Source organism: Pan troglodytes, chromosome 2 (genome assembly GCF_028858775.2).
Source record: "Pan troglodytes isolate AG18354 chromosome 2, NHGRI_mPanTro3-v2.0_pri, whole genome shotgun sequence".
Lineage (NCBI taxonomy): Eukaryota > Metazoa > Chordata > Mammalia > Primates > Hominidae > Pan > Pan troglodytes.
The window spans coordinates 145,542,444-145,566,112 of record NC_086015.1 but is presented as its reverse complement, the minus strand read 5'-3'; the positions used below and the strand labels follow the sequence as shown (position 1 = coordinate 145,566,112).

Here is a 23,669-nt window from a genome sequence, read left to right as displayed (position 1 = left end):
AAACCTAATTTAACTTAGTTTCCCTCTTTTATTTAAAAAGTTTTGGTTCAGGTCAATTCCAAATTTAAGATACTAGGCTAATAAAGAATGCTATTGCTAGCATTCTACCTCTGCTATAAAATAACAGTTGTATTAAAGGAAAAAAGTGTATTTAAATAAGGAACTTAAGAATGTCCATGTTTTCTCTGTAAATGTTTACATTTCAAGTTAACATTTAATTTTTTTCTTGTATAATCCAAATGTCCTATGCTATCTGCTATAAATAACATAAATTTGAAAGATAAAGGGCAAGGATTATATCACGTTTATCAAAAGCAGTTTTCAAGTTTCTACCATACAATTTATGGGTGATTTCCTTTATTTCCTCTTTCTGGGGACAAAAATTGAGTTGTCTTGTGTGAGACACTTTATTTAATTCCATGACCCCAAATCTCATGATTATTAAGTACGTTTTTTAACCCAAATGGTACCTGTTTATTATAAACCAATTGGAAAACACAGATAAGTAGATGATAACAAAGGAAACACAAGCAAAAGTCCTCTCAAATCTCATAGGTTACCACTGTCAAAATTTGGTGCCTATTTTTCCAGAGTTTTAATCTTAATAGTTGATATTTAAATTTATTAGATTATTTTGTGTAAGGTGAAGATTTTAAAAATAAAATCTTTAGGTGTCAATTTGAGTGAGAGAATGTATTTTAATACATTAGAAGACAAAAAACCTATTGGTGGGATATTGATTCAGTATAATCTTTTATAGTGTTTGTTATGCTTTAAATATTTTTCAACAAATAAAACCATTCAAAACTAATGCATATAAAGAACACCAGTTTCACTCTCATAGAATACTTTTGAGATTACTATGCTGAGCTTTAGAAAAAAAGGAACTAAGAGATTTCACATAATGAAAGTTAGTTTAGGGGTGGACGTGGTAGCTCACATCTGTAACCCCAACACTCTGGGAGGCTAAGGCAGGACGACTGCTTGAGGCAGTAGTTCAACACCAGCCTGGGCAACACAGCAAAACATGGCAACCCATCCCTAGAAGAAAAAAAAAATAGTTGGGCATGATGGTACACGCTTGTAGTCCTAGCTCCACAGGAGGCTGAGGATTGAGCCCAGGAATTCGAGGTTACAATCACCTATGACCCCACCACAGCTCCCCAGCTTGGGCGACATGAGCAAGACCCCACATGAGTAAGACCCCGAGTCAAAAAAAAAAGGTTTAATATCCTGTCTACCACTGAATAACATTAATAGATGAATTATTTGATTTTTAAGATGTATTTTTATTTCTTCCTATTTCATTTTCTCAAGAAATTGTACTTTGCTAGGTACCTACTAAAGATGATGATGAATTCTGCAACATTTGGCAGTCCTTACAGGGATCTGGAAAGATGCAACACTTTCAGCCAACTGTACAAGAGAAGGTTAGTATTCCTTGTTTTGATGGACAATTAATTTAAAGAAAATATATTTTTATATTTTTCTTTTAAGACTACAATGATTATTTTTCTGTGACATCTCATAAAATAGAAAATGACAATTTTGATCATGAATTTTCTTTTTTTTTTTTAAATAATTTCAACTTTATTTGTTTTAGGTTCAGGAGATACATGTACAGGCTTGTTACATGAATATACTGTGTGACACTGAGGTTTAGGGTACAAATGATCCTGTCACCCAGGCAGTGAGCATAGTACCCAATAGGTGGTTTTTCAGCCCTTCCCCCCTCCTCCCTATCTTCCCCCATCTGTAGTAACCCCCAGTGTCTGTTATTCCCATCTTTATGACCATGTGTCCCCAATGCTTAGCTCCCACTTATAAGTGAGAACCATATAGTATTTGGTTTTCTGTTCTTATATTCATTCACTTAGCATAATGGCCTTCAGTTCCACCCATGTTGCTGCAAAGGATGTTATTTCATTCTTTTTTATGACTGCATAGTATTCCATAGTGTGTATTCTGTGGTGTATATATACCACATTTTTAAAAATCTGGCCGGGCACTGTGGCTCACACCTGTAATCCCAGCACCTTGAGAGGCTGGGGTGGGTGGATCACTGGAGGTCAGGAGTTCGAGACCAGCCTGGCCAATATGGTGAAACCCCATCTGTACTGAAAATACAAAAATTAGCCAGCTACTCGTGATGGTGAGGCACAAGAGTTGCTTGAACTTGGGAAGCCAGAGGTTGCAGTGAGCCAAGATCGCCCCATTTCACTCCAGCCTGGGCGACAGAGTAAGACTCAGTCTCTAAATCAATCAGTTAATCAATCAGTCTTATCCACCATTGATAAGCACTTAGATTGAGTCCATGTCTTTGCTATTGTGAATAGCAAATGCAACTAATATATGTGGGTATGTGTCTTTTTGGAAGAACGGTTTATTTTCCCTGGGGTATATACCCAACAATGGGATTGCTGGGTCGAATGGTAGTTCTGTTTTAAGTTCTTTGAGAAATCTCCAAACTACTTTCTACAGTGGCTGAACTAATTTACATTCCTACCAGGAGTTTATAAGCATTCCCTTTTTTCTACAGCCTCACCAGCATCCGTTATTTTTTGACAGCCATTCTGACCGGTGTGAGATGGTATCGTCTTGTGGTTTTGATTTGCATTTCTCTGATAATTAGTGATGTTGAACATTTTTTTCATATGTTTCTTGTCCACTGATATGTCTTATTTTACAAAGCATCTATTCATGTTTTTCCCCATTTTTTAAAAATTAATTTTTTAATTAAAATATAAATTTTCTTAAGATTTTGCTAATCTTCTCTGTACCATTCCAATTTTAGTATATGTGCTGCTGAAGCAAGCATCTTGTGCCCATTTTTAAATGGCATTATTTGTTTTTTGCTTGTTGAAGTAAGTTCCTTATAGATTCTTGATATTAGACCTTTGTCAGATGCACAGTTTGCGAATATTTTCTCCCATTCTGTATTTGTGTTTACTCTGTTGATAATTTTTTTAGCGAGCAGAAACTCTTTAGTTTAATTAGGTCCCACTTGTAAATTTTTGTTTTTGTTGCGATTGCTTTTGAGGACTTAGTCATACATTCTTTTTCAAGGCTAATACTCCAAGTGGTATTTCCTGGATTTTCTTCTAGGATTCTTACAGTTTGAGGTCTTATATTTTAAGTCTTTAATCCATCTTGAGTTAATTTTTGTATATGCTGAAAGGTAGGGGTCCAGTTTCATTCTTCTGCATATGGCTAGCCAGCTATCCAGCATCATGTATAGGGAGTCCTCACCCCATTGCTTGTTTTGTTGACTTTGTCAAAAATCAGGTGGTTGTAAGTAAGCCATTTTATTTCTGGGTTCTCTATTCTGTTCCATTGGTCTTTGTGTCTGTTTTTGTACCAGTACCATGCTACTTTTGTTACATGGCAGATACATGGTAATATAAACTTACAGTATAACGTGAAGTCAGGTAATGTGATGTCTCCAACATTGTTCTTTTTGTTTAAAATTGCCTTGGCTATTGGGCTTTTTTCTGGTTCCATGTAATCATGAATTTTCATAATTATTTTCAGACCTTAGTTTCTGGACCAATGAGTCGAGAGTATAGATAATTTTTGTTTTAAATCAGCTTTAGGTTTTTTTTAGTTATTTACAAAGTCATAGTAACTATATTTTAAATTCAACAAAGGCCGTTATCGCATTTAACAACTTACTTTTTCCACTTGAATGTGTCACTTTATGCTGGTAGTTGGTTATCTTAAATATGAATGAACAAATATGCATTCCTTGGTAGAGATTAAGAAGAGAGAAAAAGTGCTGCTAAAAGATTAGAGACTCAAAGAAAGGAAGAGGAAAGGAATAAATTCCTACTACATGTTTTGCTAGTTACCTATCTTCTCAGCTTAGATCAAAAAGGAATGTTTGGCGAGGCGTGGTGGCTCATGCCTGTAATCCCAGCACTTTGGGAAGCCAAGGCCGGAGGATTACTTGAGGTCAGGAGTTCAAGACCAGCCTGGCCAACATGGTGAAACCCCATCTCTACTAACAATACAAAAAATCAATCAGGTGCTGTGGTGGCACACATGTGTAGTCCCAGCTACTCAGAAGGCTGAGGCAGGAGAATCACTTGAACCCAGGAGGTGGAAGTTGCAGTGAGTCAAGATTGTGCCACTGCTCTCCAGCCTGGATGACAGAGCAAGACTCCATCTCAAAAAATAAAAAAAGGAGTGTTCAAGTTTATAAACCAGTAGCCTGTACTTTCAGACCCTCATTTATTCTAATGTCCTGCAGTAATGGTGGCATTATCAGAGATAAAAGAGAAAATTACAAAGGGAATATAAACATAAATGGTAAAATAAATATAAATAATAAAATAAACATAAAAAATTAGTGTATATGTCATAACTTAAAGAATAAAGAAAAAAATTAAGGTGACAAGATACATAGTTCTCCTCAGCCAATATGCTATTATAAGCTTTCTTTAGGTTATCCATAAATTATTTTGTTTTAAACTATTTGAATCACAAAACCTGATTTCCTGATTCTGAGTCCAGTACTGTACTTACTGCACCACACTGCTTCAGGGTATAAACTGGGTTCAAACCCAAGAGATACTTTGCCCAATTATGCCTTGGGGCCAAAACAGATGACAGGGTCTTTAAGAAAGATTAATCAGGCAGCAGTATGTAAGAAGGACTATATGTGAAAAAGATAGGAAACAAGAATCATAGTTAGAAGGTTAATTTAGGCCAAGGATGACGATCTAAAGTCCAGTTGCAGGAACTGAGGAGGAGTAGAATGATAGAATGATTTATAATATCATTGTAAAAATAATGTTAGAAAGCAAAAATTTTTGACTCTAAGCATTTTAGATTATATGCCTGAGGAATGGTGGTGTTAGAAATAAGGGTAAGAGAAGTAATTTTAGGTGAGGCCGATTCTGGGACCTTTTTTTTTTTTTAACTCAAAAAAAAATGTTGTTCTTCTCTCATGCTGCCTTGTCTAAGATGGGACACCTTGAGGTTGAGGTGATGGTGGAGTATCCAGCTGTAATATCTGTCCTAGAAAGTTGCAGATACTGGATTAAATCTTGACTGAGGTTCAAATCAGAGATATAGATTAGTAATACTTAGCAGAGAGGTTACAGTCAAAGTCATTAGTCAAGCAGTAAGGCAAAAAATGAAAAGAAAACTATTGTTGGATTTGGAGGAACATTCCTCAGTAAAAGATTAAGAGAGCGGGAGTTAATTAAAAAGTTGAACAAATAGATAAAGGCAAGAATTGCTTCCTTTTAGAACAAAACTTGAAAAAATTGTCTATACTGGCACCTCTCTCCCCCCTTCTCTCTTAAACCCACCCTAATCGGTCTTTCATTCCCATCACTTTATGGAAACTGCCCTTTCAAGGTTCCCAATGACCTTTGTGTGCAAAAACCATGTGATCAAGTCTCAGTTTCCATCTGAATTGACCCATCAGCAGCATTTCATACAGTTGATCACTCAGTTCTCCTTGTCATCCATTCTTCACTTGTCATTGGAATACCACCCTTCCCTGTTTTTCTTCCTGTCTCATTGGCTGTTGTTTCTCAGTCTTCTTTGTCAGTTTCACCTAATCTCTCGGGCTCTTTAAAGATGGAATCCTCTAGGGCTAAATTATTGGACTTCTTCTGTATCTATATCCATTTCCATAGATAGATAGATACATAGATAGATACATAGATAATTATAGACAGATAGATAGATGATAGAGAAAAAAATAGATTTAGATAAGATAGATATAGATACACACACAAACATATATACCTACAAAAATACATACATCATGTCTCCCAAACTTCTCTTTCCAGCTTGGAAGTCCTCCATGATATTTAGACTCAGTGTTCAACCCTTCATCTCCACTCAAATGTCCAACTCTGTGTCTCCACTTGAGTACTTAATATACATCTCAAATTACCATGTCCAAAATTGAACTCTTGTTCTTCCCTCACAAACTTACGTTACCTAATGTCATTTCGATCTCAATTAATAGCCACTCCCTCCTTTCACTCAGACCTTAAGAGTCACATCCTTTATTCCTTCCTTTCTCTTTTACCCTCATATCCAATTCATTATCATATGTAAATCTCTTTCAAATATGTCTAGAATTGGACCATTTCTCACAGGCTCCTACTACCCTACTCCAAATTCATACCAACTCTCACCTTGATGGTTACAGTAGTCTAGTAATCTGCTTCCATCCTGGCTCCTCTACAGTCTATTCTCAAGACAGCAGGCAGAGTGATGCTATTAAAATATGTCAGAGATCATGTCCTTCTGCTGCTCAAAACCCTCCACTGATTCCCCGTTTCACTGAGTAAAAGCCATTATTTTTATATAATGGCCTGGAATGTCCCATACAATATTGATGTGTCACCTCTCTAATCACATTTTCTATAACTCACATTTTTGCTACAGCCATAATGGTCTTCTTTCTCTTCCTTGAGTATGCCAGGGATGGTCCCCACAACAGGGCCTTTGAGTTTGTCTGGAATACTCTCTCTCCTCAGAGAGAGGCTTATTTCCCTAGGCTTCTGTGTCCTCATGTATACAATGAAGTTCACTTAGATGACCTCTAAGGTCTTTTCCAGCCACAAAATAGTATTGCTGTAGTACTCTGGAATATATACAGCTCCAGGGTTGGAATCCTGCCTCAACTCCTCAAACTAATGTCTAAGGCCTTCTATAATCTAACCCCACCTAATTATATGATGTATGTCCAACCATTTGGACATAATAGTCTATTCTAGTTAGACTGGTCTCTTTACTTTCTCTTTCCCACAGATGATTCCCATTTGGGGTTATGTGTTCTTTTTGTTCCTTCCACTTAGAATGCCCATTTTTTCTCTCACTACAAATAACCCCCTAGGTCTCAGTCAAAATCTCCTATTTCCTTGAGAATCACTTGATATTATATTTTCTCATTATCTCCTACATGCAACCCCTCTTACTTGGTGCTATTTCATTGTTTATTTCAGCTCAACACTCTTATGTTTTATCTCTTAAATGTCCTAAGAATTATGAGATCCCAAGTATAATGCATATGCATTAATAAGCAGCCTAACCTGATGAGCAAATTCAAGAGAATTCACTGTGATAAGAAATATTCAAGCTTTCATTGGCAAAACATGGCAATGTGTACAAATACCTTTATATAGATATCAAACAGAACCCCCTAAAGAACTATACCCAAATATTTGCTTACTAATTAAACATATGGCTTACCTTTTCTCTGAAGTAGTACTGTGAACATGGATTTTGGAGTTAGAGCTCCAAAATAATGTAAATAATAATATTATATTATTTATTTATTTTACTATTTAGTTAGTGGCATTACTATAATGATATTAAAACAATGGGTACACAGTTCATTTACCATACCTGGCACATAGAAGACACTCAGACAATACTTGTTCTATCCTGATGTTCTAATTCTTCTCCTTAGAGTCAAAATCACCCATAATGTACTGCTGTAGTCCAAAGCCCCACCAGCCATTGTGCCATGATGATAGAAATCTCATGCCATTTTGACTCTTAATAACTGAAAAGCTGGCCGGGCGCAGTGGCTCACACCTGTAATCCCAGCACTTTTGAAGGCCAACGCAGGTAGGTCACTGGAGCCCAGGAGTTCGAGACCAACCTGGGCAACATGGCAAAATCCCATCTCTACAAAACAATACGAAAATTAGCCAGGCATAGTGGCACATACCCATAGCCCCAGCTATTCGGGAGACTGAGGCAGGAGGATCACTTGAACCCAGGAGTCGAAGGTTGCAGTGAGCCAGGATGACCCCACTCCACTGCAGCCTCAGTGACAGAGCAAACACCCTGTCTCAAAAACAAAAAACAAAACTGAAGAGCCTTGGGCTGGGCACAGTGGCTCATGCCTGTAATCCCAGCACTTTGGGAGGCCAAGGCAGGAGGAACACTTAAGCCCAGGAGTTCGACACCAGCCTGGGCAACATAATAAGATCCCTGTCTCTACAAAAAAATGAAAAATAGATTTTTAAAAAACTGAAGAGTCTTGAGTGTTTCTGTCCATGTGATCTCATTAGGTCTTCCTTGGTACTCCCATGCATATCACAACTATTTTGGAGCATGCCCACTACCAGTTAGGACATGTTGTGTCTTTGTACCCAGTGTCCATTTGTCTGTGCTGAGAAGAAAGTAAATAGGGCCTACCAAAAGCAAAACGGTGAAATAATTCATTTGTATTGACCTTCTCTAGCCTCCACTTCTGCTTCTTCTTGTTGCTTCAACTGTGGGAAATTGTCTATCTCTTTTTGCATTCAGGCTTTCTCTCCCTATCCAAAAATGAAAGGATCTGATAGAATCTTCATATGAAATTTATGCCATTTTGCTAATTCTGTCTATTTATGAACTGTCTCAATTACTGTAACTTTATCATCAGTCTGGCTATTTAATATTGAAAGTTTCCAACATTTAAAAACCTTGACAATATAAATATTAATAAAAATCAGGTATTGGGATTGTTATTAATCCCAATAAAACATGGGGTTAATAAAAATTAACATGGAAGGGAATGTAAGTGTGCTAACATCCTCAATTTTCATAATATAGAGCCAGAAATGATAAATTTTTTAAAACTTTTTAATGGAAAAGTTTAACCATAATGACATCAAGTAAATAGAATGAATGAACCCACCAGTACTCATTCCCTGCCATGCTCTAGTCCAGTACTATTTCTTCTATAACCCCTACTCATTTCCCACCTCCACCTACCCAAGGGATGGGATTATTTTGAAGCAAATCTAGGGGGATCTTTAGAGACTGATATTTCTCTAAAGGTGAAGAAACATTTACCTAAAGTTTAGTATTTTGTTTGGTTTCTGCATTTGTTAACATCAAGCAAAATTAGATTTAATTCTTTTATTGAAAGGAGGATTTTTGGCTGGGTGCAGTGGCTCATGCCTGTAATCCAAGGACTTTGGGAGGCCGAGGTGGGAGAATTGCTTAAGGCCAGGAGTTTAAGACCACTGTGACCAACATGGTGAAACCCCGTCTCTACTGAAAATACAAAAACTAGCCAGGCACGTTGGTACTCACCTGTAGTCCCAGCTACTCAGAAGGCTGAGTCATGAGAGTCACATGAACCCGGGAGGCAGAGGTTGCAGTGAGCTGAGATTGTGCCACTGCACTTCCAGCCTTGGTAACAGAGCAAGAATCTGTCTCAAAAAAAAAAAAAAAAAAAAAAAGTAGCATTTTTATAAAATGATTGTTTTCTTTATATCTTGCAAACTAATGCATAGAAAAAATATCTAGAGTGATGATCATTACGTTAATGAGTCTGGTGATAGAGTTCAAGTGGCTTTAAAAGTCTCTATACTTTTCTGTATTACTTAAGTTTTTTTCTAAGGAACTATATAATTTTTATAAAAATGTATTTATTAAAAGTTGAAGATAATAAGTAGTTATAATATTAAGATTTTGTTTAATTTATAAGAATTTTAATTTTCAGGGTGCAGTTCTACCTCAAGAAATAAGCCAAGTAAATCAACATCATAAATCTGGCTTTAATGACAACAGTGTTAAATATCAGCAAAGAAAACATGACCCTCACAGAAAATGTAAGTTTTAAATTAGAAAGGTGTACTTGTGTGTGCTGCTTCTTTTTTTAAAAAATAAACATTTTATTGATATAATTTACATACCATAAAGTAAATTCATTATTTTAAAGTATACAATAAGTGGTTTTTTGTATTTTCACAAAATTGTATAACCAACACCACCATCTAAATTTAGAACATTTTTTGTCACCTGAAAAAGAAACACCATACCTATTAGCAGTCACTCCTCCAGGCCTTGGCAACCCATAGTTTACTTTCTGCCTCTATGGATAGGCCTATTCTAGACACTTCATATAAATGGAATCAGAAAATATATGAACTTTTATGACTGGCTTCTTTCACTTGTGTATTTTCAAGATTTATCTATGTTGTAGCATGTTCAGTCGGCCCTCTGTACCTGTGGGTTCCACATCCATGGATTCAACCAACTGAGGATCAAAAATATTCAGAAAAGGCAGGGCACGGTGGCTCATGCCTGTAATCCCAGCACTTTGGGAGGCCAAGGCAGGCAGATCACTTGAGCCCAGGAGTTCAAGACCAGCCTGGGCAACATGGCAAAACCCTATCTCTACCAAAAATACAAAAATTAGCCAGGTGTGGTGGCATGCACCTATAGTCCCTGCTATTCAGGAGGCTGAGGTAGAAGGATTGCTTGAGCCTGGGGGGCGGAGGTTGCAGTGAGCTAAGATCAGCCACTACACTCCAGCCTGGGTGACAGAGTGAGACCCCTTCTCAAAAAAAAAAAAAAGAGGATGATTGTGTCTGCTCCTAACATGTGCACACTTTTTAATCTTATTATTCCCCTAAACAATACAGTATGACAACTATTTACACAGCATTTACATTGTATCAAGCATTATAAGTAATCTAGGGATTATTTAATATATAAAGAGTATGTTTGTAGATTATATGCAAATACTACACTATTTTCTATAAGGGACTTGAACATATGTGGATTTTGATAGCCAACTGAGGTCTTGGAAGCAATCTTCCACAGATATGGAGGGACAACTGTATCAGTACTTCATCCTTTCTTATGGCTGAATAATATTCCATTGTATGAATGCTACATTTTATCGGTTCATCCATTTGTAGACATGGAGGTTGTTTCCACATTGGGGCTATAATGAATAATGCTGCTATGAATATCTGTGGAAAAGTTTTTGTGTGAACATATGTTTTCAGTTCTCTTGGGTATATGCATATGAGTGAAATTACTGAGTCATATAGTGGTAACTCTTAAGTTCAGCTTTTTGTATAACTGCCAAACTGTTTGGATATTACCATTTTACCTTTGCACCAGCGATGTGTGAAGGTCCAATTTCTCCACATCCTTCACAACATTTGTTATTGTCCCTCTCTTTGACAATAGTCATCCTACTAGGTGTGAGGTGGAATGTTCTTGTGATTTTCATTTGTAATTTATTAATGACTAATAATGTTGAGCATCTTTTCATGTATATCATCTTTGGAGAAATGTCAGTTCAAATCCTTGGTTCATTTTTTAATTGGATTTTTTAATCTTTTTTTCTTGGTTTGTAAGAGTTCTTTATACATGCTAGATATTACATGCTTCTTGGATATGTGATTTGCAAATATTTTCTCCCATTCTGTGGGTTTTCTTTTAACTTTCTTTATACTCTGTTGAAACACGAAAGTTTTAAATTTTGATGAAGTCCAATTTGTGTATTTTTTCTGCTTTGTCTTTGGTTGCTTGTACCTTAGGTGTACATCTAAGAAACCATTCCCTAACCCAAAGTCACAAAGAGTTACAGTGTGTTTTCTTCTAAGAATTGTATAGTTTTAGCTCTTAGATTTAGGTCTCTTTCCATTTTGAGTAAAAGTTTATACATGGTATGATGTAGGAGTTCATATTCATTCTTCTGCATGTGGATATCCATTTATCCAAACATTGTTTGTTAAAAAGACTACTCTTTCCCCATTGAATTTTCTTGACACCCCATTGAATAGTCTTGGCACCCTTGTCAAAAATTATTTGACTATAGAGCCAGGCATGCATCTGTAGTACCAGCTGCCCAGGAGTCTGAGGCAGGAGGATTGCTTGAACCCAGGAGTTTGAGTCCAGCCCGGGAAACATATTAAGACACCATCTCATTTTTAAGAAGTAATTGACTGTAGATGTATGGGTTCATTTCTGGACTCTCAATTCCATTCCACTAATGTATATGCCCGTCCTTATGTGAAATACACAGTCTTGATTACTGTAGCTTTGTTGTAAGTTTTGAAATCAGGAAGTTTGAGCCCTCTTTGTTTTTTTTTCAGGATTGTTTTCTCTATTCTGGGCCTCTTGCATTTCCATATGAATTTTATGATCATCTTGCCTATTTCTGCAAAAATGGCAGCTGGAATTTTTATAGGGATTGCATTGAATCTGTAGGTTACTTTGGGTAGTATTGTCATCTTAACAGTATTAAGTTTTCCTGTCCATGAACACAAGATGTCTTTCCATTTATTTCGGTCTTTAATTTCTTTCCATGATGTCTTGTAGTTTTCAGTTATGCAAGTCTTACACTTTTTTGTTAAATTTATTCCTAAATATTTTACTCTTTTTCATGCTTTTTTCAATGGAACTGGGTTTTTAATTTTATTTTTTGATCATTTCTGTTATAGATATAAAACTGATTTTTGTATATTGCCTTAACTGTTTATTAGCCCTAATTTTTTGTGGCTTCTGCAAATAGAGATAGTTTTACTTTTTCCTATATAATCTCAATGCCTTTTATTTCTTTTGTTGCCTAATTGCTGTGTTTACAACAACTAGTACAGTGCTGAATAGAAGTGGTGAGAACATGCATCCTTGCCTTTTATTTGTTTTTTATCTTTTATTTTTAATTTTTGTGGATACATAGTAGGTATATATATTTATGGGTTACATGAGATATTTTGTTACAGGCATGCAATGCATAATGATCACATCAGGGTAAATAGGGTATTCATCACCTCAAGCATTTATCTTTTATGTTAGAAACAACATAATTATGTTCTCTTATTTATTTAAAAATATACAATTATTTTGATTATAGTCACCCCATTATGCTAGCAAATACTAGGTCTAATTCATCTATTTTTTTGTACCTGCTAACCATCCCCACTTCCCACCCCTCCCCCCCACTACTCTTCCCAGCCTCTAGTAACCATCCTTTTACTCTATTTTCAAGAGTTCAGTCGTTTTTAATTTTTAGCTCCCACAAATACATGAAAACATGTGAAATTTGTCTTTCTGTGCCTGGCTTATTTCACCTAACATATGATCTCCAGTTTGATCCATGTTGTTGCAAATGACAGGATCTCATTCTTTTTTTATGGCCGAATAGTACTCCATTGTGTATATGTACCACATTTTCTTTATCTGTTCACCTGTTGATGGACACTTAGGTTGTTTCCAAATCTTAGCTGTTGTGAACAGTGCTGCAACAAACGTGAAAGTGGAGATAATCTCTGCAATATATTGATTTCCTTTCTTTGGGGTATATACCTAGCAGTGAGATTGCTGAATTATTTGGTAGCTCTATTTTTAGTTTTTTACAAAACCTCCAAATTGTTCTCCATAGTGTTTGTACTAATTTACATCTCCACCAACAGTGTACAGGGGTACCTTTTTCTCCACATCCTCACTAGCGTTTGTTACTCCCTATCTTTTGGATAAAAGCCATTTTATCTGGGGTGACATGATATCTCATTATAGTTTTGATTTGCATTTCTTTGATGATCAATGATGTTGAGCACCTTTTCTTTTTTTCTTTTTTTTTTTTAAGACGGAGTTTCGCTCTTGTTGCCCAGGCTGGAGTGCAATGGTGCGATCTCAGCTCACTGAAATCTTCGCCTCACTGGTTCAAGCGATTCTCCTGCCTCAGCCTCCTGAGTAGCTGGGATTACAGGCGTGTGCCACCACGCCTGGCTAGTTTTTGTATTTTTAGTAGAGACAGGGTTTCACCATCTTGGCCAGGCTGGTCTCAAACTCCTGACCTTGTGATCCACATGCCTCGGCCTCCCAAAGTGCTGGGATTACAGGTGTGAGCGCCTGGCCGAGCACCTTTTCATATACCTGTTTGCCATTTATGCCTCTTGTTTTGAGAAAAGTCTATTAGAAGCTTTTGCTCATTTTTTAATGAGATTATGAGATTTTTTTCCTAGAAAGTTGTTTGAGCTCCTTATATATTCTGGTTATTATCCATCTTGTCAGATGGATAGTTTGCAAATATTTTTTCCCATTCTGTGTATTGTCGCTTCATGTTGTTGATTGTTTCCTTTGCTGTGTAGAAGTTTTTTAACTTGATGTGATCCCATTTGTTTATTTTTGCTTTGGTTGCCTGTGCTTGTGGGGGACTACTCAAGAAATCTTTGCCCAGTCCAGTGTTGGACTTTCCCCAATGTTTTCTTTGAGTACTGTCATACTTTAGGCTTAGACTTAAGTCTTTAATCCATTTTGATTTTTGTATATGGCAAGAGATGGAGGTCTAGTTTCATTTTTCTGCACATGGATATCCAGTTTTCCCAGCACCATTTATTGAGGAGACTACTCTCTCCCCAGTGTATGTTCTTGGTGCCTTTGTCAAAAATGAGATGTGTGGATTTATTTCTGGGTTCACTGTTCTGTTCCACCGGTCTGTGTGTTTGTTTTTATGTCAGTGCCATGCCATTTTCATTACCATAGTTCTGTAGTATGATTTGAAGTCAGGTAATGTGATTCTTCCAGTTTTGTTCCTTTTGCTCAGGATACCTTTGGCTATTCTGGGGTTTTTGTGGTTCCATGTAAATTTTAGGATTGTTTTTTCTATTTATGTAAAGAATTTCATTGGTATTTTGGCAGGGATTGCATTGAATCTGTAGATCCCTTTGAGTAATAGGACATTTTAACAATATTGATTCTTCCAGTCTGTGAACCTTGGAATATCTTTCTCTTTTTTTGTGTCCTCTTCAATTTCTTGCATCAATGTTTTAAAGTTTTCATTGTAGAGAACTCTTTGGTTAATTCCTAGGTAATTAGTTTTATCTGTAGCTATTGTAAATGGAATTACTTTCTTGATATCTTTTTCAGATTGTTTGCCGTTAACATATAAAAATGCTACTGATTTTTGTATGTTGATTTTGCATCCTGAAACTTTACTGAATTTATCAGTTCTGATAGTTTTTTGGTGGAGTATTCAGGTTTTTCCAAATACTGTTTATTTCCCATCTGGAAAGTCTGTACAATGCTGAAAGTGGAATCTTGACGTATCCAGCTATTACTATATTTGGATTTATCTCTTTCTTTAGCTCCAGTAATATTTGCTTTATATACCTGGGTGCTCCAGTGTTGGATATATATTTTTTTACAATTGTTTTTATACAGTTGTTATATCCTCTTGCTGAATTGACCTCTTTATCATTATATAATGATCTTCCTTGTGTCTTATTGTTTTTGTCTTGAAATGTATTTTGTCTAATATAAGTATAGCTAACCCCTGCTCCATTTTGGTTTCCATTGACATTGGATAACTTTTTCCATCCCTTTATTTGTCTGCATGTGTCTTTATAGGTGATGTGTGTTTCTGTTAGGCAACAGATCATTGGGTCCTTTTTTTAATCCATTCAGCCACTCTATGTCTTTTGATTAGAGTTTAATTCATTGACATTCAGTGTTATTATTGACAAGTGAGGACTTCTTCCTGCCACTTCGATATTTGTTTTCTGGTTGTTTTTTGGTCTTCCCTTCCTCCTTTCCTGTCTTCCTTTTATTATTATTCTTCCTTTTATTATTATTTATTATTCTTCCTTTTGTTATTATTGACAAGTGAGGACTTACTCCTGCCACTTTGTTATTTGTTTTCTGGTTGTTTTTGGTCTTCTCTTCCTCCTTTCCTGGCTTCCTTTTAGTGAAGGTGATTTTCGCTAGTGGTGTGACATAATTTCTTGCTTTTTATTTTTTGTGTATCTGTTTATGTTTTTTGATTTGAAGTTATGAGTCTTGCAAATTCTCTTATAACCCATTATTTTAAGCAACTTAACACTTAACAACACTGCTTGCATAAACAAAAAGAAAACTAATAAAAAATCTATAATTTAACTTCATCCTCCTGCTTAATAATATTTTGCTGTTTCTATTTATATCTTATTGTATTGTCTATGCCTTGAAAAGTTGTCATAGTTATTTTTTTCATTGGTTCATCAGTTATAAGAGTAGTTTACATACCATACAGTGTTATATTATGTGTTTTTCTGTGTACTTACTATTATCAGTGAGTTTTGTGCCTTCAAATAATGTCTTACTGCTCATTAATGTTTTTTGCTTTCTGAGTAAAGTACTCCCTTTAGCATTTCTTGTAGGACAGATCTGGTGTTGATGAAATTCCTCAGCTTTTGTTTGAGAAAGTCTTTATTTCTCCTTCATGTTTGAAGGATATTTTTTGTCAGATATACTATTATAGGGTAAAAAAATTTTTCCTTCAGCTCTTTAAATATGTCATGCCACTGTCTTCTCGCCTGTAAGATTTCCACTGAAAAGTCTGCTGCCAGATGTATTGTAGTTCCATTGTATGTTATTTGTTTCTTTTCTCTTGCTGCTTTATGATCTTTTCTTTATCTTTGACTTTTGGGAGTTTGATTATTAAATGCTTTGAGGTAGTCTTCTTTGGGTTAAATCTGCTTAGTATTCTATAACCTTCTTGTCCTTGGATATTGATACCTTTCTCTAGATATGAGAAGTTGTGTGAAATTATCTCTTCAAATAAACTTTCTACCCCTCTTTCTCTACCTTCTCTTTAAGGCTAATAATCTTAGATTTGCCCTTTTGAGGCTGTTTTCTAGATCTTGTAGACATGCTTCATTCTTTCTTATTCTTTTCTCTTTTGTCTTCTCTGTGTGTGTGGTTGTTTGTTTTTGAGATGGAGTTTCACTTTTATTGCCCAGGCTGGAGTGCAGTGGTGCAATCTCAGCTCACCGCTACCTCCGCCTCCTGGGTTCAAGCAATTCTCCTGCCTCAGCCTCCCAAGTAGCTGGGATTACAGGCATATGCCACCAAGCCCAGCTAATTTTGTATTTTTAGTAGAGACAGGGTTTCTCCATGTTGGTCAGGCTGGTCTCGAACTCCCGACCTCAGGTGATCCACCTACCTCGGCCTCCCAAAGTGCTGGGATTACAGGCATGAGCCACCGCGCCCAGCCTATATATTTTCAAATGGCCCATTCAAGCTCACTGATTCTTTCTTCTGCTTAATCACTTCTGCTATTATGAGACTCTGATACATTTTTCAGTATGTCAGTTGCATTTTTCAACTCCAGAATTTCTGCTTGATTCTTTTTAATTATTTCACTATCTTTGTGAAATGTATCTGATAGAATTCTGATTCTTTCTCTGTGTTATCTAGAATTTCTTTGAGTTTCCTCAAAACAGCTATTTGGGGATTTTGTTTGTTTGTTTTTATTTTTTGTTTTTGTTTTTGAGGCAGGGTCTTGCTCTGTTGTTGGAGTGCAGTGGTACTATTACGTCTCACTGCAGGCTCAACCGCTTGGGCTCAGTCAGTCCTCCCACCTCAGCTTCCCAAAGTGCTGGGATTACAGGCATGAGCCAATGCACCTGACCAAAACAGTTATTTTGAATTCTCTGTCTGAAAGGTCACATATCTCTGTTTCTCCGGTCCCTGGTGCCATACTGAATTTGTTGAAGTCATGTTTTTTGCTGGATGGTCTTGATGCTTGTTGATGTTCGTTGGTGTCTGGGGATTAAAGAGTTAGATACATCTCGTAGTCTTCAAAGTCTGGGCTTGTTTGTAGCAGTCCTTCTTGGGAACACTTTCCAAGTATTTGAAATGACTTGGATTTTGTGATCTAAGCCACATCTGCATTAAGGAGCACACCTAGACCAATAATTCTGTGGTTCTTACAGGATCAGAGGTGCCATCTTGGTGGTCTTGGAGAAGATTCAAAAGAATTCTCCAGATTCCCAGGCAGACTCTTGTTCTCTTCCTTTACTTTCTCCCAAACAAATGGGGTATCTCTTTCTGAGCCACCTGGGCTTGGGGATGGGGTGACACAGGTACCCCTGTGGCCACCACCACTGGGACTGCACTAGGTCAGACCTGAAGCCACCACAGTACTGGATCTCGCCCACAGCCCGCCATACCTGGCTGTCAACCTGTGTTTACTCAAGGTCCTAGTGCTCTATAATCAGTAGATGGTGAAACCAGCCAGGCTTGTGTCCTTCCCTTTGGGGAAGTGTGTTCCCTTAGGTCCCAGGTAGATCCTGAGATGCCATCCAGGAGACAGGGTCTGAATTTAAAAACCTTAGAAATCTGTGTTGTACTGCAGCTAAGCTGGCCCTGAAACCTTGAGACACTACCCTTCCCACTCTTCCCTTCACTTTCTGTGGGCAGAAGAGTATTTCCCCGTGGCCGTCACCAACCACACGCCCATGGGGAGTACTGCTAGGCTGTTGCTGATGAACTCCCAAGGGTTCTTCAGTCAGCTTGTGATAAATGCTGCCTGGCCTGGGACTCACCCTTCAGGGCAGTGGGGTTCCCTCTGGCCCAAGGCACATCTAGAAATGCCATCTAAAAACCACACCCTGGAATTGGGGACCCTGAGAGCCCACTTAGTGCTCTGTCCCACTTGGCAGAGCTGGTACCTAAGATGCAGACAAAATCTCCTTTACTTTTCCCTCTGCTTTTCTCAAGCAGGACTCTCTCAGTATAATCACCACAGCTGGGCATGTGCTGGGTCTCTTATGAAGCCAGCATGTCTCAGACTCTTATCCAAGGCACATGGATACTACCTGGTATCGCTGCTGGTTGTTTCAGTCCCAAGGGTTCTTTAGTTAACAAGTGATGAATCCTGCCAGGACTGGGTTCTTCCCTTCAGGACTGTAGGTTCCCTTCTGGCCCAGGGCATGTCTAGAGATGTCATCCAGGAGTGCTAAGGCCTGAAATGGGGTCTCATGACTCTGACACAAGCCTGAGTTGGTATCCAAGATACAAAAGTCCTCTTTACTCTTCCCTTTTCTTTCGTCAAGTGGAAGAGAGGGATGTCTTTTGGAGCCTCAAGCTGTGTTGCCTGGGGTTGGGGGAGTTGGGGAAGTGGTGGCACAAGCACTCCCTTAGCTGCCCCAGCAAGAGTCTCAGTAAGTCACATGCCTAGCAAGTAAAAGGCTGCAAGCCCAACTCAACACTAGGACGTGTAGTCCTTGTAGCCTAGACAGCCTTTCAGGTTTATTTAAGGCTCCAAAGCACTTCAGTCCATGGGGGCAAGGCTTGCAGGTACTCAAGTTCCCACTGTCTTTTTTCTTGAATAAACACTCCCTAGATTGCTGCAAGCCTTTGGTTAACTTCTGTGGTTCTGAAAATATGAATTCTGCTAATTTATGCCCATTCTCTTGTTGCTTTTATGGAGGAGAGAATTTTTGGAGGTCCTTACTCTGACATTTTGCTGATGTCCCTTCCCTAACAACTTGAGATAAATCTTAGAGTGATCCAGTTACTTTTCTGCTTATAAACACTTGCCTATTATGTACTCCAAATTATATTACAGGCTTTTCTTTAAAATAGGTGCAAATATTTTGTTAATATTCTCTCACATAATTTATATGTTTATACTCTTTAAATTTCTTCAGTAGTGTCTGCTGTGTTCAGGCACAGTCGGGAATGAGAATCTTCATCCTGTGGTAATTATTTCTCTTCCCTTGACCAAAGTATTTCCAAATTGCAGAAAATTATTCTTTATGTTCAAAATATGACTCATTTGTTATTCGTTTATTTATTCAACTACTATTTATTGAGTACAAGGCACTGTTCTAGATGCTGGGGATACATGACTAAAAAGGAAGACAAATTTTCTGACCTCTTAGAGTATAATGGAGTTTACACTCTAAGATGAAGACTGATAATAAGCAAGTAAACAGTAAATTCCATAATCTGAAATAATAATAAGTGCTATGATGAAAAAGTAAAACAGATTAAGAGGATAGAGTGACAGGGGTGCTCTTTTAAATTGGGTTTACAAGAAAGGCCTTTCTGAGGAGATGAGATTCCAGCAGAGACCCTAATAAAGGGCTCAGGAAGGCATGAACTATGCAAAGCTGGTTGAAGAACTTTCCAGTAGAGGAAATATCAAGTGCAGACCCCTGAGTCTAACTTATTATATTTTATATATGCATGGTATTTTATTTATCTATATATTATAGGTATTAAAATCTTTTAAACATTTTTCTAAAAAGCTATTTTCAAAAAAATTTTGTGGTTTTTAACTTTGGTTCAGTTTGGTAAGTGCTATACCTTTTTTTAATACCAGTATCTGTATGTTATTTTGGTTTATTTTACTCTTTAAGTTAAATACAGATTAATGTCCCTGTAAATCTGATAATGATAAATATAGCATAAAGGTGTTATATTCAAATGGATTTTAATTTTTCTCCAAATTAATATTTACATAAATGTATATAAACTATTTGAGTTATGTGGAGTTCCAGTTAGTTTTCTTTTGTGTATGTCTCAACAAATGTTTAGTGTTAATGCATGTCAGCTCACATTTTCTTTTCCTTTGTTTTGTAAGATTACCTTCTTCCCTTCCTCTCTTCCTTGCCTCCATTACCTTCCTTTACTCCCCTTCCTCCCCTTCTCTTTTCCTCTCTATTCCTTCTCTTACCCTTCCTTCTCCCCTTTGTCCTTCCTTCCCCTGTCTCTGATCTCATTCCCTCCTCCCATGCCCTCCTCACTATTCCCCTTCCCCTGCTTCTTTCCTCAGCCTCTCTTTCTTTTTTAATATTCCCTCCCTCCCTCCCTTCCCTTCCTTCCTTCCTTTTTCCTCTTCTCTTTCCACCCACCTTTTTATTTTTTCAGACTGGCTTAATGAACACTCTAGTGATAGAAAGTGGTAAAAATAAGTTATAGTAGATCTATATAGCTATATAATCCAGTATATCCAATATAATAGAATATTATGCAGTAATTACAAACTATGCTTTTTGTGCTTCTTCATATCTACCTCATGCCCCTCATATTTTTCATCTTCATATCCTGTCATTTACCAAATCCTATGAAAATAATCTCTCAAATTCATCCTTTCCTATCTCCTTCATCTTCACATCCTGTCATTTGCTAAATCCTAGAATTTTTCAAATTCATTCTTTTCATTTCTCCTACCATCCCCCAATTTCCCCTTAACAGAACTATTAAAATAGCTGCCTGAGTTGGTCTTGTACTATTCTTCTATTTAGCCAATAGGCTATGGCCATATTTTAATCGTCCTAAAGCACAGTTCTCATCAGATTACTACCTGCTTAAACCTTTCTGTTACTGGCTGTCCATTTCCTACCAACTTAATATAATACCGTAGTCTTCAGTGACTTGCAGATTATGGCTCTAACCTGCTTTTTTAGTTCTCTCAAGCTCCATTTTACCCTTAACTTCCAGTGGAACTTGCTTTCTGCTTCCATGTCTTTTTTCCCACTATTTGCTTTGCCTGGAGTACTTAACTTCTTAGTCTGCCCTTTAGAACCTACCTCCTTCGAGGCCCAATTCAGATGCCACCTTTCCATTTTCTCTATTATTATCTAAGTGTCTGTTCTCCCCCTTATCTATGTTATAAATTCCTTAAGTTCAGAGACCGTGTCTTGAAATTCTCTGAATTTTTAACACAGTGCCTTGCTATTATAAATATTTGGTAGTTTTAATTGTGCAGTAAACACTTCCATTTATGAAAATTTCTGTTTTCTTGTCTCTAGTTAAAGAAGAGTGTAAGAGTCCTAAAGCTGAGTGTTGGTCCCAAAAAATGTCCAATAAGCAGGTAAGCTTCCTTAAAATCAAATTTCTAGTTACCAATTTTTTAATGCAATTGGTGGCTCTGTAGCATTGGACTGAATTTCTCAACCTTTTCAACCAAATTTATAAGGCGTGTGGCCAGAGGGTCACTGAAGTTAAGCTGACAGTCACTTGGATGGGAGGTTGTACACCTAAAGTCCTGGATTTGGAACTAGAGGCACCTGAAATCCTGATTCTCTCATTTAATAGTTGGGTGGCCTTGAGCAATTCACTTTACCTCTCACAGCCTCAATTTTCTCATCTTTAAGTGGAGATAAAAATATTAATCACTTGTCCGGGCGTGGTGGCTCACGCCTGTAATCCCAGCACTTTGGGAGGCCGAGGTGGGCGGATCACCTGAGGTCAGGAATTCGAGACCAGCCTTGCCAACATGGTAAAACCCCGTCTCTACTAAAAATACAAAAAAATCAGCCAGGCGTGGTGGCGTGTGCCTGTAGTCCCAGTTACTCGGGAGGCTGAGGCAGGAGAATCACTTGAACCCATGAGAAAAGGTCGCAGTGAGCTGAAATCGCACCACTGCACTCCAGCCTGGGCAACAGTGAGACTCTGTCTCAAAAAAAAAAAAAAAAAATTAATCACTTGTAGTTGCTCCCAATATATATGGTCTTTTGTGTGTGTGTGTGTGTGTGTGTGTATACATAGACATATATATACACACACACATAGACATTATATATGGTCTTATATATATACACATAGACATATATATATGGTCTTATATATATACACATAGACATATATATGGTCTTATATATATACATAGAAATATATATTTACATATACAATTGAAGTACATGGAACAAAATAGCAAATTTAACAGGCTAACTTCTGTGGAATTAGATTGGTGTGGGGGAAGCCGAGATCATTTATGTTTTACTTTATATAGTCTCTGCTGTTTACAAGGATTATGGATGCATTTTATAATGAAAGAATAACAAATCTTTGATCTAAAAAAATTTGACACGTATATTTGTTAGATGTGTACTTCTCTGTATGCCTATCGTATTTTAATATATGTTTTTTAAAATTGATCTCTTATAGTAATATATTAAATTTATAAAAGGTCTTAGCTGAATATTTGGCACATAACAGGTAGTAAATGGAACCCATTAATGTTTAGATACCAGTAAACAGTTTAATTACTTGACTTTTAAGGCCCTCTCCATTTGAAACTCTTATACTGTAATTTCCTTTCTTCTAGAAAAGGGATTGATAAACTTTTTGTGCAATAGACATCTTTGGTGAAGCCCATGGACTTTTGGTGAAGCCATTATTATTCTCAGAATAGTATTTTTAATGCTAAAATAAAATACATACGATTTTAAAGAAAACCAGTTATACTGATATACAATTAGAATCACCACTGTTGGCCAGTGAAGATGAACATTTTTTCATGTGTTTTTTGGCTGCATAAATGTCTTCTTTTGAGAAGTGTCTGTTCATGTCCTTCGCCCACTTTTTGATGGGGTTGTTTGTTTTTTTCTTGTAAATTTGTTTGAGTTCATTGTAGATTCTGGATATTAGCCCTTTGTCAGATGAGTAGGTTGCGAAAATTTTCTCCCATGTTGTAGGTTGCCTGTTCACTCTGATGGTAGTTTCTTTTGCTGTGCAGAAGCTCCTTAGTTTAATTAGATCCCATTTGTCAATTTTGGCTTTTGTTGCCATTGCTTTTGGTGTTTTGGACATGAAGTCCTTGCCCACGCCTATGTCCTGAATGGTAATGCCTAGGTTTTCTTCTAGGGTTCATTTTCACTGGCCATCAGAGAAATGCAAATCAAAACCACTATGAGATATCATCTCACACCAGTTAGAATGGCAATCATTAAAAAGTCAGGAAACAACAGGTGCTGGAGAGGATGTGGAGAAATAGGAACACTTTTACACTGTTGGTGGGACTGTAAACTAGTTCAACCATTGTGGAAGTCAGTGTGGCGATTCCTCAGGGATCTAGAACTAGAAATACCATTTGACCCAGCCATCCCATTACGGGGTATATACCCAAAGGACTATAAATCATGCTGCTATAAAGACACATGCACACGTATGTTTATTGCGACATTATTCACAATAGCAAAGACTTGGAACCAACCCAAATGTCCAACAATGATAGACTGGATTAAGAAAATGTGGCACATATACACCATGGAATACTATGCAGCCATAAAAAATGATGAGTTCATGTCCTTTGTAGGGACATGGATGAAACTGGAAACCATCATTCTCAGTAAACTATCGCAAGAACAAAAAACCAAACACCGCATATTCTCACTCATAGGTGG

General features: G+C 37.1%; 1 protein-coding gene across 20 annotated transcripts in view; it reads left to right on the top strand.

Annotated features, from left to right (window-relative positions):
- The window catches only part of XRN1 (5'-3' exoribonuclease 1), a 144,222-nt gene that overhangs the window by 92,905 nt on the left and 27,648 nt on the right, over positions 1-23,669 (top strand). For all 20 annotated transcript variants that reach the window (XR_010155350.1, XR_010155347.1, XR_010155348.1 and 17 more), the window contains 3 exons: positions 1,335-1,430; positions 9,473-9,581; positions 21,294-21,355. Coding sequence is in view for 16 of the 20 variants with exons in the window: in XM_009446590.5 (XP_009444865.4) it covers positions 1,335-1,430; positions 9,473-9,581; positions 21,294-21,355 (267 nt within the window). In the remaining 4 variants the exon portion in view is untranslated. The remainder of the gene's footprint in view (positions 1-1,334; positions 1,431-9,472; positions 9,582-21,293; positions 21,356-23,669) is intronic.